This window comes from Aulostomus chinensis, chromosome 1, assembly GCF_037954235.1.
Source record: "Aulostomus chinensis isolate RoL2024-O1b breed Wild chromosome 1, RoL_Achi_v1.0, whole genome shotgun sequence".
Lineage (NCBI taxonomy): Eukaryota > Metazoa > Chordata > Actinopteri > Syngnathiformes > Aulostomidae > Aulostomus > Aulostomus chinensis.
The window spans coordinates 44,968,179-44,985,714 of record NC_141320.1 but is presented as its reverse complement, the minus strand read 5'-3'; the positions used below and the strand labels follow the sequence as shown (position 1 = coordinate 44,985,714).

Genomic DNA, 17,536 nt, shown 5'->3' with positions numbered 1-17,536 from the left:
TGATAGTTGCTAATCAAGTCAGTGATGCTTACAGTAATGCAGTAAATGTTTCGAACAACCTCAAAGTGATGCTGTCAGTCATGTAGTAAGAGTTGCTAATGAACTCAGTTATGCTTACAGTAATGTAGTAAGTGTTTCGAAAAACCTAAAAGTGATGCTGTCAGTCATGTAGTAACAGTTGCTTCTAACCTCAAAATGATGCTAACAGTAATGTAGTGATAGTTGCTAATAAACTCAGTGATGCTTACAGGAATGTAGTAAGTGTTTCAAAAAACCTCAAAGTGATGCTGACAGTCATGTAGTAAGAGTTGCTACTAACCTCAATTTAATGCTACAGTGATGTCTATGAATTGCTAATAAACTCAAAATGAAGCTAACAGTAATGTAGTGATAGTTGCTAATAAACTCAAAATGATGCGAACAGTAATGTAGTGATAGTTGCTAATGAACTCAGTGATGCTTACAGTAATGTCGTAAGTGTTTCGAAAAAACCAAAAAGTGATGCTGTCAGTCATGTAGTAACAGTTGCTTCTAACCTCAAAATGATGCTAACAGTAATGTAGTGATAGTTGCGAATAAACTCAGTGATGCTTACAGTAATGTAGTAAGTGTTTCGAACAACCTCAAAGTGATGCTGAAAGTAATGTAGTAAGAGTTGGTCCGAACCTCAAAATAATGTGAAAGTGATGTCGGAAGAATTGCAAATGATCTCAAAATGATGCGACAGTGATGTAGTAAGAATTGCTAATGGACTCAAAATGATGCTCACAGTAATGGAGTGAAAGCATCGAATAACCTCAAAGTGATGCTGACAGTCATGTAGTCAGAGTTGCTACAAACCTCAAAATAATGCGACAGTAATGTAGTAAAAGTTGCTACGAACCTCAAAATATTGCGACAGTGATGTCGGAAGAATTGCTAATGAACTCAAAATGATGCTCACAGTAATGGAGTGAAAGCATCGAATAACCTCAAAGTGATGCTGACAGTCATGTAGTCAGAGTTGCTACAAACCTCAAAATAATGCGACAGTAATGTAGTAAAAGTTGCTACGAACCTCAAAATATTGCGACAGTGATTTCGGAAGAATTGCTAATGAACTCAAAATGATGCTAACAGTAATGTAGTGATAGTTGCTAATCAACTCAGTGATCCTTACAGTAATGTAGTACGTGTTTCGAACAACCTCAAAGTGATGCTAATAGTCATATAGTAAGAGTTGCTACGAACCTCAAAATAATGCGACAGTGATGTCAGTAGAATTGCTAAAGATCTCAAAAAGATGCGACAGTGATTTAGTAAGAATTGCTCAACAACTCAAAATGATGCTAACAGTAATGGAGTGAACGTTTCGAATAACCTCAAAGTGATGCTCACAGTCATGTACTAATAGTTGCTACGAAACTCAAAATAATGCGACAGTAATGTAGTAAAAGTTGCTGCGAACCTCAAAATATTGCGACAGTGATGCAGTAAGAATTGCTAATGAACTTAAAATGATGCTAAAAGTAATGTAGTAAGAATTGCTAATGAACTCAAAATGATGCTCACAGTAATGGAGTGAAAGCATCGAATAACCTCAAAGTGATGCTGACAGTCATGTAGTAAGAGTTGCTACAAACCTCAAAATAATGTGACAGTCATGTAGTAAAAGTTGCTACGAACCTCATAATAATGCGACAGTAATGTCGTAAAAGTTGCTACATACCTCAAAATATTGCGACAGTGATGTAGTAAGAATTGCTAATGAACTTAAAATGATGCTAACAGTAATGTAGTGATAGTTGCTAATCAAGTCAGTAATGCTTACAGTAATGTAGTAAGTGGTTCGAACAACCTCAAAGTGATGCTAGCAGTCATGTAGTAAGAGTAGCTACGAACCTCAAAATAATGCGACAGTGATGTCGGAATAATTGCTCAAGATCTCAAAATGATGCGACAGTGATGTCAGAAGAATTGGTAATGATCTCAAAATGATGCTAACAGTAATGGAGTGAACGTTTCGAATATCCTCAAAGTGATGCTGACAGTCATGTACTAAGAGTTGCGACGAACCTCAAAATAATGCGACAGTAATGTAGTAAAAGTTGCTACGAACCTCAAAATATTGCGACAGTGATGTCGGAAGAATTGCTAAAGATCTAAAAATGATGCGACAGTGATTTAGTAAGAATTGCTACGAACCTCAAAATATTGCGACAGTGATGTCGGAAGAATTGCTAATGAACTCAAAATGATGCTAACAGTAATGTAGTGATAGTTGCTAATCAACTCAGTGATGCTTACAGTAATGTAGTAAGTGTTTCGAATAACCTCAAAGTGATGCTGACAGTCATGTACTAAGAGTTGCGACGAACCTCAAAATAATGCGACAGTAATGTAGTAAAAGTTGCTACGAACCTCAAAATATTGCGACAGTGATGTCGGAAGAATTGCTAATGAACTCAAAATGATGCTAACAGTAATGTAGTGATAGTTGCTAATCAACTCAGTGATGCTTACAGTAATGTAGTAACTGTTTCGAATAACCTCAAAGTGATGCTGACAGTCATGTAGTAAGAGTTGCTACGAACCTCCAAATAATGCGACAGTAATGTAGTAAAAGTTGCTACAAACCTCAAAATATTGCGACAGTGATGTCAGAAGAATTGCTCATGATCTCAAAATGATGCGACAGTAATGTAGTGATAGTTGCTAATCAAGTCAGTGATGCTTACAGTAATGTAGTAAATGTTTCGAACAACCTCAAAGTGATGCTGTCAGTCATGTAGTAAGAGTTGCTAATGAACTCAGTTATGCTTACAGTAATGTAGTAAGTGTTTCGAAAAACCTAAAAGTGATGCTGTCAGTCATGTAGTAACAGTTGCTTCTAACCTCAAAATGATGCTAACAGTAATGTAGTGATAGTTGCTAATAAACTCAGTGATGCTTACAGGAATGTAGTAAGTGTTTCAAAAAACCTCAAAGTGATGCTGACAGTCATGTAGTAAGAGTTGCTACTAACCTCAATTTAATGCTACAGTGATGTCTATGAATTGCTAATAAACTCAAAATGAAGCTAACAGTAATGTAGTGATAGTTGCTAATAAACTCAAAATGATGCTAACAGTAATGTAGTGATAGTTGCTAATGAACTCAGTGATGCTTACAGTAATGTAGTAAGTGTTTCGAAAAAACCAAAAAGTGATGCTGTCAGTCATGTAGTAGCAGTTGCTTCTAACCTCAAAATGATGCTAACAGTAATGTAGTGATAGTTGCGAATAAACTCAGTGATGCTTACAGTAATGTAGTAAGTGTTTCGAACAACCTCAAAGTGATGCTGAAAGTAATGTAGTAAGAGTTGGTCCGAACCTCAAAATAATGTGAAAGTGATGTCGGAAGAATTGCAAATGATCTCAAAATGATGCGACAGTGATGTAGTAAGAATTGCTAATGGACTCAAAATGATGCTCACAGTAATGGAGTGAAAGCATCGAATAACCTCAAAGTGATGCTGACAGTCATGTAGTCAGAGTTGCTACAAACCTCAAAATAATGCGACAGTAATGTAGTAAAAGTTGCTACGAACCTTAAAATATTGCGACAGTGATGTCGGAAGAATTGCTAAAGATCTAAAAATGATGAGACAGTGATTTAGTAAGAATTGCTACGAACCTCAAAATATTGCGACAGTGATGTCGGAAGAATTGCTAATGAACTCAAAATGATGCTCACAGTAATGGAGTGAAAGCATCGAATAACCTCAAAGTGATGCTGACAGTCATGTACGAAGAGTTGCTACAAACCTCAAAATAATGCGACAGTTATGTAGTAAAAGTTGCTACGAACCTCAAAATATTGCGACAGTGATGTCGGAAGAATTGCTAATGAACTCAAAATGATGCTAATTGTAATGTAGTGATAGTTGCTAATCAAGTCAGTGATGCTTACAGTAATGTAGTAAGTGGTTCGAACAACCTCAAAGTGATACTAGCAGTCATGTAGTAAGAGTTGCTACGAACCTCAAAATAATGCGACAGTGATGTCGGAATAATTGCTAAAGATCTCAAAATGATGCGACAGTGATGTCAGAAGAATTGATAATGATCTCAAAATGATGCAAACAGTAATGGAGTGAACGTTTCGAATATCCTCAAAGTGATGCTGACAGTCATGCACTAAGAGTTGCGACGAACCTCAAAATAATGCGACAGTAATGTAGTAAAAGTTGCTACGAACCTCAAAATATTGCGACAGTGATGTCGGAAGAATTGCTAATCAACTCAAGATGATGCTAACAGTAATGGAGTGAAACTTTCGATTACCTCAAAGTGATGCTGACAGTCATGTAGTAAGTGTTGCTACGAACCTCAAAATAATGCGACAGTAATGTAGTAAAAGTTGCTACGAACCTCAAAATATTGCGACAGTGATGTCGGAAGAATTGCTAATGAACTCAAGATGATGCTAACAGTAATGTAGTGATAGATGCTAAGAAACTCAGTGATGCTTAAAGTAATGTAGTAAGAGTTTCGAACAACCTCAAAGTGATGCTGACAGTCATTTAGTAAGAGTTGCTACGAACCTCAAAATAATGCGACAGTGATGTCAGAAGAATTGCAAAAGATCTAAGAATGATGCGACAGTGATTTAGTAAGAATTGCTACGAACCTCAAAATATTGCGACAGTGATGTCGGAAGAATTGCTAATGAACTCAAAATGATGCTAACAGTAATGTAGTGATAGTTGCTAATCAACTCAGTGATGCTTACAGTAATGTAGTAACTGTTTCGAATAACCTCAAAGTGATGCTGACAGTCATGTAGTAAGAGTTGCTACGAACCTCCAAATAATGCGACAGTAATGTAGTAAAAGTTGCTACAAACCTCAAAATATTGCGACAGTGATGTCAGAAGAATTGCTCATGATCTCAAAATGATGCGACAGTAATGTAGTGATAGTTGCTAATCAAGTCAGTGATGCTTACAGTAATGTAGTAAATGTTTCGAACAACCTCAAAGTGATGCTGTCAGTCATGTAGTAAGAGTTGCTAATGAACTCAGTTATGCTTACAGTAATGTAGTAAGTGTTTCGAAAAACCTAAAAGTGATGCTGTCAGTCATGTAGTAACAGTTGCTTCTAACCTCAAAATGATGCTAACAGTAATGTAGTGATAGTTGCTAATAAACTCAGTGATGCTTACAGGAATGTAGTAAGTGTTTCAAAAAACCTCAAAGTGATGCTGACAGTCATGTAGTAAGAGTTGCTACTAACCTCAATTTAATGCTACAGTGATGTCTATGAATTGCTAATAAACTCAAAATGAAGCTAACAGTAATGTAGTGATAGTTGCTAATAAACTCAAAATGATGCTAACAGTAATGTAGTGATAGTTGCTAATGAACTCAGTGATGCTTACAGTAATGTAGTAAGTGTTTCGAAAAAACCAAAAAGTGATGCTGTCAGTCATGTAGTAGCAGTTGCTTCTAACCTCAAAATGATGCTAACAGTAATGTAGTGATAGTTGCGAATAAACTCAGTGATGCTTACAGTAATGTAGTAAGTGTTTCGAACAACCTCAAAGTGATGCTGAAAGTAATGTAGTAAGAGTTGGTCCGAACCTCAAAATAATGTGAAAGTGATGTCGGAAGAATTGCAAATGATCTCAAAATGATGCGACAGTGATGTAGTAAGAATTGCTAATGGACTCAAAATGATGCTCACAGTAATGGAGTGAAAGCATCGAATAACCTCAAAGTGATGCTGACAGTCATGTAGTCAGAGTTGCTACAAACCTCAAAATAATGCGACAGTAATGTAGTAAAAGTTGCTACGAACCTTAAAATATTGCGACAGTGATGTCGGAAGAATTGCTAAAGATCTAAAAATGATGAGACAGTGATTTAGTAAGAATTGCTACGAACCTCAAAATATTGCGACAGTGATGTCGGAAGAATTGCTAATGAACTCAAAATGATGCTCACAGTAATGGAGTGAAAGCATCGAATAACCTCAAAGTGATGCTGACAGTCATGTACGAAGAGTTGCTACAAACCTCAAAATAATGCGACAGTTATGTAGTAAAAGTTGCTACGAACCTCAAAATATTGCGACAGTGATGTCGGAAGAATTGCTAATGAACTCAAAATGATGCTAATTGTAATGTAGTGATAGTTGCTAATCAAGTCAGTGATGCTTACAGTAATGTAGTAAGTGGTTCGAACAACCTCAAAGTGATACTAGCAGTCATGTAGTAAGAGTTGCTACGAACCTCAAAATAATGCGACAGTGATGTCGGAATAATTGCTAAAGATCTCAAAATGATGCGACAGTGATGTCAGAAGAATTGATAATGATCTCAAAATGATGCAAACAGTAATGGAGTGAACGTTTCGAATATCCTCAAAGTGATGCTGACAGTCATGCACTAAGAGTTGCGACGAACCTCAAAATAATGCGACAGTAATGTAGTAAAAGTTGCTACGAACCTCAAAATATTGCGACAGTGATGTCGGAAGAATTGCTAATCAACTCAAGATGATGCTAACAGTAATGGAGTGAAACTTTCGATTACCTCAAAGTGATGCTGACAGTCATGTAGTAAGTGTTGCTACGAACCTCAAAATAATGCGACAGTAATGTAGTAAAAGTTGCTACGAACCTCAAAATATTGCGACAGTGATGTCGGAAGAATTGCTAATGAACTCAAGATGATGCTAACAGTAATGTAGTGATAGATGCTAAGAAACTCAGTGATGCTTAAAGTAATGTAGTAAGAGTTTCGAACAACCTCAAAGTGATGCTGACAGTCATTTAGTAAGAGTTGCTACGAACCTCAAAATAATGCGACAGTGATGTCAGAAGAATTGCAAAAGATCTAAGAATGATGCGACAGTGATTTAGTAAGAATTGCTACGAACCTCAAAATATTGCGACAGTGATGTCGGAAGAATTGCTAATGAACTCAAAATGATGCTAACAGTAATGTAGTGATAGTTGCTAATCAACTCAGTGATGCTTACAGTAATGTAGTAAGATTTTCGAATAACCTCAAAGTGATGCTGACAGTCATGTACGAAGAGTTGCTACGAAATTCAAAATAATGCGACAGTTATGTCGTAAAAGTTGCTACGAACCTCAAAATATTGCGACAGTGATGTCGGAAGAATTGCTCATGAACTCAAAATGATGCTAACAGTCATGTAGTGACAGTTGCTAATCAACTCAGTGATGCTTACAGTAATGTAGTAAGTGTTTCGAATAACCTCAAAGTGATGCTGACAGTCATGTACTAAGAGTTGCTACGAACCTCAAAATAATGCGACAGTAATGTAGTAAAAGTTGCTACACACCTCAAAATATTGCGACAGTGATGTAGTAAGAATTGCTAATGAACTTAAAATGATGCTAACAGTAATGTAGTGATAGTTGCTAATCAAGTCAGTGATGATTACAGTAATATAGTAAGTGGTTCGAACAACCTCAAAGTGATGCTAGCAGTCATGTAGTAAGAGTTGCTACGAACCTCAAAATAATGCGAAAGTAATGTAGTAAGAGTTGCTACGAACCTCAAAATAATGCGACAGTGATGTCGGAATAATTGCTAAAGATCTCAAAATGATGCGACAGTGATGTCAGAAGAATTGGTAATGATCTCAAAATGATGCAAACAGTAATGGAGTGAACGTTTCGAATATCCTCAAAGTGATGCTGACAGTCATGTACTAAGAGTTGCGACGAACCTCAAAATAATACGACAGTAATGTAGTAAAAGTTGTTACGAACCTCAAAATATTGCGACAGTGATGTCGGAAGAATTGCGAATGAACTCAAGATGATGCTTACAGTAATGGAGTGAAACTTTCGAATAACCTCAAAGTGATGCTGACAGTCATGTAGTAAGAGTTGTTTCTAACCTCAAAATGATGCTAAAAGTAATGTAGTGATAGTTGCTAATGAACTCAAAGTGATGCTGACAGTAATGTAGTAAGAGTTGCTTCGAACCTCAAAGTAATGCGACAGTGATGTCAAAAATATTGTTCATGATCTCAAACTGATGCGACAGTGATGTAGTAAGAATTGCTAATGAACTCAAAATGATGCTAACAGAAATGGAGTGAAAGTTTCGAATAACCTCAAAGTGATGCTAACAGTCATGTAGTAAGTGTTGATACGAACCTCAAAATATTGCGACAGTGATTTCGGAAGCATTTCTAATAAACTCAAATTGATGCTAACAGTAATGTAGTGATAGTTGCTACTAAACTCAAAGTGATGCTATGTAGTAAGAGTTGCTACGAACCTTAAAATAATGCAGCAATAATGTAGTAAGAGTTGCTACGAACCTCAAAATCATGTGACAGTGATGTCAGAAGAATTGCAAAAGATCTCAAAATGATGCGACAGTGATGTAGTAAGAATTGCTAATGAACTCAAAATGATGCTAACAGTAATGGAGTGAAAGTTTCGAATAACCTCAAAGTGATGCTGACAGTCATGTAGTAAGTGTTGCTACAAACCTCAAAATAATGCGACAGTAATGTAATAAAAGTTGCTACGAACCTCAAAATATTGCGACAGTGATGTCGGAAGAATTGCTCATGAACTTAAAATGATGCTAACAGTAATGTAGTGATTGTTGCTAATATACTCAGTGATAACACTTGATAACAACACTTACTACATTACTGTAAGCATCACTAAGTTTATTAGCAACTATCACTACATTACTGTTAGCATCGTTTTGAGTTCAAGAGCAATTCTTACGACATCATTGTCAGCATCATTTTTTATTTAATCGCAAGTCAAACCACATGACTGTCAGAATCACTTTGAGGTTATTCGAAACTTTCACTCCATTACTGTTAGCATCATTTTGAGTTCATTAGCAATTCTTACTACGTCACTGTCGCATCATTTTGAGATCATTAGAAATTCTTCCGACATCACTGTCGCATGATTTTGAGGTTCGAAGCAACTCTTCCGACATGACTGTCAGCATCACTTTGAGGTTGTTCGAAACACTTACTACATTACTGTAAGCATCACTGAGTTGATTAGCAACTATCACTACATTACTGTTAGCATCATTTTGAGTTCAGTAGCAATTCTTCCGACATCACTGTCGCGATATTTTGAGGTTCGTAGCAACCCTTACTACATGACTGTCATAATCACTTTGAGGTTGTTCAAAACACTTACTACATTACTGTAAGCATCACTTTGAGTTCATTAGCAACTATCACTACATTACTGTTAGCATCATTTTGAGTTCAGTTGCAATTCTTACGACATCACTTTCACATCATTTTGAGATCATTAGCAATTTTTCCGACATCACTGTCGCATTATTTTGAGGTTCGTAGCAACACTTACAACATGACTGTCAGCATCACTTTGAGGTTATTCGAAACTTTCATTCCATTACTGTTAGCATAATTTTGAGTTCATTTGCAATTCTTACTACATCACTGTCGCATCATTTTGAGATCATTAGCAATTCTTCAGACATCACTTTCTCATTTTCTTTTTAGGTTCGTAGCAACTCTTACTATATGACTGTCAGCATCACTTTGAGGTTATTCGAAACGTTCCCTCCATGACTGTTAGCATCATTTTGAGTTCATTAGCAATTCTTTCTTAATCACTGTTGCATCATTTTGAGATCTTTAGCAATTCTTCTGACATCACTGTTGCATTATTTTTAGGTTCGTAGCAACTCTAACTACTTTACTGTTGCATTATTTTCAGGTTCGTAGCAACCCTTACTACATGACTGTCATAATCACTTTGAGGTTGTTCGAAACACTTACTACATTACTGTTAGCATCATCTTGAGTTCATTAGCAATTCTTCCTACATCACTTTTGCATCATTTTGAGATCATTAGCAGTTCTTCCGACATCACTGTCGCATTATTTTGAGGTTCGTTGCAACTCTTACTACATTACTGTCAGCATCACTTTGAGGTTGTTCGAAACACTTACTACATCACAGTAAGCATCACTGAGTTAATTAGCAACTATCACTACATTACTGTTAGCATCGTGTTGAATTCAATAGCAATTCTTACGACATCACTGTCAGCATCATTTTTAATTTACTCGCAACTCAAACCACACGACTGTCAGCATCACTTTGAGGTTGTTCGAAATGTTCATTCCATTACATTTAGCATCATTTTTAGCTCATTAGCAATTCTTACTACATCACTGTCGCATCATTTTGAGATCATTAGCGATTCTTCCAACATCACTGTCGCATTATTTTGAGGTTCGTAGAAACTCTTACAACATGACTTTCAGCATCACTTTGAGTTTATTAGCAACTTTCACTCCATTAATGTTTGCATCATTTTGAGTTCATTAGCAATTCTTACTAAATCTCTGTAGCATCATTTTGAGATCATTAGCAATTCTTCCGACATCACTGTCGCATTATTTTGAGGTTCGTAGCAACTCTTACTACTTTACTGTTGCATTTTTTAAAGGTTCGTAGCAAGTCTTACTACATTACTGTCAGAATCACTTTGAGGTTGTTCCAAACACTTACTACATTACTGTTAGCATCACTGAGTTTATTAGCAACAATCACTACATTACTGTCAGCATCATTTTGAGGTTAGTAGCAACTCTTACTACATGACAGTCAGCATCACTTTGAGGTAGTTCGAAACACTTACTACATTACTGTAAGCATCACTGAGTTGATTAGCAACTATCACTACGTTACTGTTAGCTTCGTTTTGAGTTCAATAACAATTCTTACGACATCACTGTCAGCATCATTTTTGATTTACTCGCAACTCAAACCACATGACTGTCAGCATCACTTTGAGGTTATTCGAAACTTTCACTCCATTACTGTTAGCATCATTTGGAGTTCATTAGCAATTCTTACGACATCTCTGTAGCATCATTTTGAGATCATTAGCAATTCTTCCGACATCACTGTCGCATTATTTTGAGGTTCGTAGCAACTCTTACTACTTTACTGTTGCATTTTTTAAAGGTTCGTAGCAACTCTTACTACATTACTGTCAGCATCACTTTGAGGTTGTTCCAAACACTTACTACATTACTGTTAGCATCACTGAGTTTATTAGCAACAATCACTACATTACTGTCAGCATCACTTTGATTTCATTAGCAACTGTTACTACATTACTGTCGCATTATTTTGTGGTTCGTAGCAACTCTTACTACATGACTGTCAGCATCACTTTGAGGTTGTTCGAACCACTTACTACATTACTGTTAGCATCACTGAGTTTATTAGCAACAATCACTACATTACTGTCAGCATCACTTTGATTTCATTAGCAACTGTTACTACATTACTGTCGCATTATTTTGTGGTTCGTAGCAACTCTTACTACATGACTGTCAGCATCACTTTGAGGTTGTTCCAAACACTTACTACATTACTGTTAGCATCACTGAGTTTATTAGCAACAATCACTACATTACTGTCAGCATCACTTTGATTTCATTAGCAACTGTTACTACATTACTGTCGCATTATTTTGTGGTTCGTAGCAACTCTTACTACATTACTGTAAGCATCACTGAGTTGATTAGCAACTATCACTACATGACTGTTAGCATCGTTTTGAGTTCAATAGCAATTCTTACGACATCACTGTCAGCATCATTTTTTATTTACTCGCAACTCAAACCACATCACTGTCAGCATCACTTTGAGGTTATTCGAAACTTTCACTCCATTACTGTTAGCACCCTTTTGAGTTCATTAGCAATTCTTACTACATCACTTTCGCATCATTTTGAAATCATTAGCGATTCTTCCGACATCACTGTCGCATTATTTTGAGGTTCGTAGAAACTCTTACTACATGACTGTCAGCATCACTTTGAGGTTATTCGAAACGTTCACTCCATTACTGTTAGCATCATTTTGAGTTCATTAGCAATTCTTACTAAATCACTGTCGCATCATTTTGAGATCATTAGCAATTCTTCTGACATCACTGTCGCATTATTTTGAGGTTCGTAGCAACTCTTACTACATGACTGTCAGCATTACTTTGAGGTTGTTCGAAACACTTACTACATTACTGTAAGAATCACTGAGTTGATTAGCAACTATCACTACATTACTTTTTGCATCGTTTTGAGTTCAATAGCAATTCTTACGACATCACATTCAGCATCATTTTTAATTTACTCGCAACTCAAACCACATGACTTTCAGCATCACTTTGAGGTTATTCGAAATTTTCACTCCATTACTTTACCATCATTTTGAGTTCATTAGCAATTCTTACTTAATCACTGTCGCATCATTTTGAGATCTTTTGCAATTCTTCTGACATCACTGTCGCATTATTTTGAGGTTCGTAACAACTCTTACTACATGACTGTCAGCATCACTTTGAGGTTGTTCGAAACACTTACTACATTACTGTAAGCATCACTGAGTTTATTAGCAACTATCACTACATTACTGTTAGCATCGTTTTGAGTTCAATAGCAATTCTTACGACATCAGTGTCGCATTATTTTAAGGTTCGTAGCAACTTTTACTACATGACTGTTGCATTATTTTGAGGTTGTTCGAAACACTTACTACATTACTGTTAGCATCGTTTTGAGTTCAATAGCAATTCTTGCGACATCACTGTCAGCATCATTTTTAATTTACTCGCAACTCAAACCACATGACTGTCAGCATCACTTTGAGGTTGTTCAAAATGTTCACTCCATTACTGTTAGCACCCTTTTGAGTTCATTAGCAATTCTTACAACATCACTTTCGCATCATTTTGAGATCATTAGCGATTCTTCCGACATCACTGTCGCATTATTTTGAGGTTCGTAGAAACTCTTACTACATGACTGTCAGCATCACTTTTAGGTTATTCGAAACGTTCACTCCATTACAGTTAGCATCATTTTGAGTTCATTAGCAATTCTTACTAAATCACTGTCGCATCATTTTGAGATCATTAGCAATTCTTCTGACATCACTGTCGCATTATTTTGAGGTTCGTAGCAACACTTACTACATGACTGTCAGCATCACTTTGAGGTTTTTCGAAACGTTCACTCCATTACTGTTAGCATCATTTTGAGTTCATTAGCAATTCTTACGAAATCACTGTCGCATCATTTTGAGATCTTAAATTCTTCTGACATCACTGTCGCATTATTTTGATGTTCGTAGCAACTCTTACTACATTACTCTAAGCATCACTGAGTTGCTTAGCAACTATCACTACATTACTGTTAGCATCATTTTGAGTTCATTAGCAATTCTTACTAAATCACTGTCGCATCATTTTGAGATCTTTAGCAATTCTTCTGACATCACTGTCGCATTATTTTGAGGTTCGTAGCAACTCTTACTACATGACTGTCAGCATTACTTTGAGGTTATTCGAAACACTTACTACATTACTGTAAGCATCACTGAGTTAAATAGCAACGACCACTACATTACTGTGAGCATCATTTTGAGTTCATTAGCAATTCTTCCGACATCACTGTCGCAATATTTTGAGGTTCGTAGCAACTCTAACTACATGACTGTCAGCATCACTTTGAGGTTATTCGAAACGTTCACTCCATTACTGTTAGCATCATTTTGAGTTCATTAGCAATTCTTACGAAATCACTGTCGCATCATTTTGAGATCTTTAGCAATTCTTCTGACATCACTGTCACATTATTTTGAGGTTTGTAGCAACTCTTACTACATTACTCTAAGCATCACTGAGTTGATTAGCAACTATCACTACATTACTGTTAGCATCATTTTGAGTTCATTAGCAATTCTTCCGACATCACTGTCACAATATTTCGAGGTTCGTAGCAACTTTTACTACATTACTGTCGCATTATTTTGAGGTTCGTAGCAACTCTTACTACATTACTGTCAGCATCACTTTGAAGTTGTTCGAAACACTTACTACATGACTTTCAGCATCACTTTGAGGTTTTTCGAAACACTTACTACATTACTGTAAGCATCACTGAATTTCTTAGCAACAATCACTACATTGCTGTTAGCATCATTTTGAGTTCATTAGCAATTCTTACTACATCACTGTCGCATCATTTTGAGATCATTCGCAATTCTTCCAAAATCACTGTTGTAATATTTTGAGGTTAATAGCAACTTTTACTACATTACTGTCGCATTATTTTGAGGTTCCAAGCAACTCTTAGTACATGACTGTCAGCATCACTTTGAGGTTATTCGAAACGTTCACTCCATTACTGTTAGCATCTTTTTGAGTTCATTAGCAATTCTTCTGACATCACTGTCGCATTATTTGGAGTTTCGTAGCAACTTTTACTTCATTACTGTTACATTATTTTTAGGTTCGTATCAACTCTTATTTGACTGTCAGCATCACTTTGAGGTTGTCCGAAACACTTTCTACATTACTGGAAGCATCACTGAGTTTATTAGCAACTATCACTATGTTACTGTTAGCATCGTTTTGAGTTTAATAGCAATTCTCACGACATTACTGCCAGCATCATTTTTAATTTACTCGCAACTCTAACCAAATGACTGTCAGCATCACTTTGAGGTTATTCGAAACTTTCACTCCATTACTGTTTGTATCATTTTGAGTTCATTAGCAATTCTTACGACATCAGTGTTGCATCATTTTGAGATCATTAGCAATTCTTACTACATCACTTTCGCATTATTTTGAGGTTATTAGCAACTCTTACTACATTACTGTCAGCATCACTTTTAGTTTATTAGCAATTCTTACGACATCACTGTCGCATCATTTTGAGATCATTAGCAATTCTTACTAAATCACTGTCGCATCATTTTGAGATCTTTAGCAATTCTTCTGACATCACTGTCGCATTATTTTGAGGATCGTAGCAACTCTTACTACATGACTTTCAGCATCACTTTGAGTTCATTAGCAATTCTTACTACATCACTGTAGCATTATTTTGAGGCTATTAGCAACTCTTACTACATTACTGTAGCATTATTTTGTGTTCATTAGCAATTCTTACAACATCACTGTCGCATTATTTTGAGGTTATTAGCAACTCTTACTACATTACTGTGGCATTATTTTGTGTTCATTAGCAATTCTTACAACATCACTGTCGCATTATTTTGTGTTTCGTAGTGTGGCAAGGCGAGCGGTGGGGAACAGTTGCCAACAACGCCACCTGTGGGCTTTCACCCCAGTATATAAACAAAATTTCAAAATGACCAGGCTTCCATTTGAACACAGGCACACAGGTCGAGAGACACAACAGGACAGGACCGTGATTTCCAATTATAAAAATACTTTTATTAGAAAAATAGTTTAAAATGAGCAACAGACTAAATGAATACCAATGGATAAAATAAGGAGTGCAAGAGGAATTACCGAAAGGAAAAGGGGACAGGGCTGGGGCTTACCAGGACAGCGGTAACGAAAAGGGGAAGGATCCAAAAAAACTACCCTGCACCCGTGACACAGCAAACCAAAAAATAATCATGAATAAGGAACCACCACCAGGGGGACCGCTGCCGCTCTGGGCCCTCAACACCTGTCAAAGAGAAGAAAAGAACACCATCAAAAACATGAAATCAAGGCAACCCTCACACACGAACCAAATATCGCTACCCCAAATAACCCAACAGAAACTGTTTTAAATCCAAATGATCAAAATGGGGAGCAAAAGGCAACAATCATAATAATAATAATAATAATAATAATAAGGGTTCTAAACAATAAATCAAATGTAACCCACAAAAACTAACAGTAATAATTCAAAGAAAGAAATAACAAATAGAAAAGGAATAAACTCAAGTAATTAAGGAAATGTCTGCCCCTCTAATTAAAACCAGGCTCCAAGGGGGATGGCTCAGCGCCGATGAGGGTCGGGATGCCCTCTCTTGGCCCACGTTGAGGCTCTTATGAAGGCCGTAGTGCACGGCTTTAACCGCCGTTACCTGGATCAGAGCCGTTGTGAGCCGAATCAGCAAGAATCCAGACTGAAGAAGAGAAGAAGAGGAAGAACCAAAACAGCAGCGAGGCTCACATTGACGGCTGCACACTGCAAAATAAACAAGTTAACCTAATTAAAATGTGGATGAAGGGCATTACAGAATAACAAAAGCTAAGAATAAACATTTCCTACCGGAGGGCAGAATCGTGGTGTCAGACAAGGCAGGAGGAGGAAGCCCGCAGCCCAGACTACACAAACGATGACCGGGAGAGGATAATCAGAACACCACAGACCATCGGCAGCTTGATATGAAAGGCAGACAACTACGCGTCTTACCCCCAGAAAGCGCACCACGCACACACCGGCCCAAGGGAGACAGCCCAGCTCCCGGTAACACCACACCGCTGGACGGAGCAAAACCGGAGTAAACAGGGGGCCGATGACACTGAATAATGGAGCAGAGCAAGCATGCATACCTTTGTTTGTAACCAATCTGCTGACCAGCGAGACGCCACCACGCACGGCTGTCGGCTCCGTAAAGGAGGGAGAGGAAGTGGAAAGGATGGAGAAGGGTCGGACCAGGTCTACTTCTAGGTGACCACTCACTATCGTCTGCCACACTGCCCCTCATGGTGGGGAGTGTAGCGCCATCCTGCCACAGTTGGTTTGCCAGTGTGTTTACATCAGGATTTCTAGTTGAGAGTGTTTGCTCATCTCTTCCAGAAGCTTCTTCTAGAGTTGAGCCTGGATGATCCTGACACATCACTGACACACACACACACACTCCCAGTCACTAACCCATATTGTCATCACTTAAACACCACTGGAGTATTGAAAGAGATTCCACATGTTGGTCAACCAGAGAAGCTCCAACTGGTGAAGGTCATCCAACCCTGCATGAAGGTCAACCTCCATCATCTGCTGCTCATTTGCAGGGACTTAGCTCCAATGGTAGAGTGCTAGCTTAGCATGTCAGAGGTAGAGGGATCCATGCCCTCCTTCTCAGAATACTTCAGCTTGTTCTGTTGATCAGAGGAGCTGCTGGGTGATGAATGCTGATGTTAGAATATGAACTACTAAAAATGTTCATCTCCAGTTTAAAGTTAATATTAAATTTAAAGTAGAAAACTCTTCCCTCTTCAATCCTGTCACTCAGTGTTGTAAACTGTTTCTAACAAATTCTACTGTTCAACAGTTCAAGTGTTTCTAATGAAGCTGAATGTTCTCCTCTACTTTCCTCAGTTGTGTTTCTTTCATGTCCTCCTGACATCAAAGACAGAATTCTAGGTACAAATAAAGACACTATCAAAGCCTCCTGATGACATCATCATCAATTCTGTCTTTGATCTGTGTCTGTCCAGCCTGTCCTGAGTGGATCCAACAGTTTCCCATGGGTGACTCTGTCATGGTCTCTCTCCTGCTGTCTCCAACTCTCAGAGTGCTTCTACTGGTTTCTCTCCATCGTCCTTGTTGCTAGGCAGAGCACTGGTGAGGACTGAGGCCAGTGATGTCATCACCTCCAGCTGAGACCTGCCAGGTGGTCCTGCTTCATTCAACTCTGCTGCCTCTGCCACTGCCCTGACTGGTGAGGCTGACAGCAGGTTCTCTCTCATCT

The 17,536-nt window shown here is 37.6% G+C and overlaps 1 protein-coding gene across 1 annotated transcript; it reads right to left on the bottom strand.

Annotated features, from left to right (window-relative positions):
* Positions 1–15,376: 15,376 nt before the first annotated feature.
* LOC147271832 (uncharacterized) lies at positions 15,377–16,552 on the bottom strand. The gene is made up of 6 exons (XM_086202777.1): positions 16,541–16,552; positions 16,398–16,505; positions 16,258–16,325; positions 16,114–16,169; positions 15,926–16,029; positions 15,377–15,519 (listed from the first exon to the last, which is right to left on the bottom strand). Exons 1-6 carry the CDS (start codon positions 16,550–16,552, stop codon positions 15,385–15,387), a joined length of 483 nt encoding a protein of 160 aa, XP_086058903.1. The 3' UTR covers positions 15,377–15,384.
* Between the last annotated feature and the right edge of the window lie 984 nt (positions 16,553–17,536).

Excerpts from the sequence above, each read along its gene's own strand:
- LOC147271832 (XM_086202777.1), bottom strand. Across the intron at positions 16,170-16,257 it reads GCGTGGTGCGCTTTCTGGGG|TCTGGGCTGCGGGCTTCCTC; the intron begins GTAAGACGCGTA and ends TCGTTTGTGTAG. Across the intron at positions 16,030-16,113 it reads CACCACGATTCTGCCCTCCG|TGTGCAGCCGTCAATGTGAG; the intron begins GTAGGAAATGTT and ends TTTATTTTGCAG.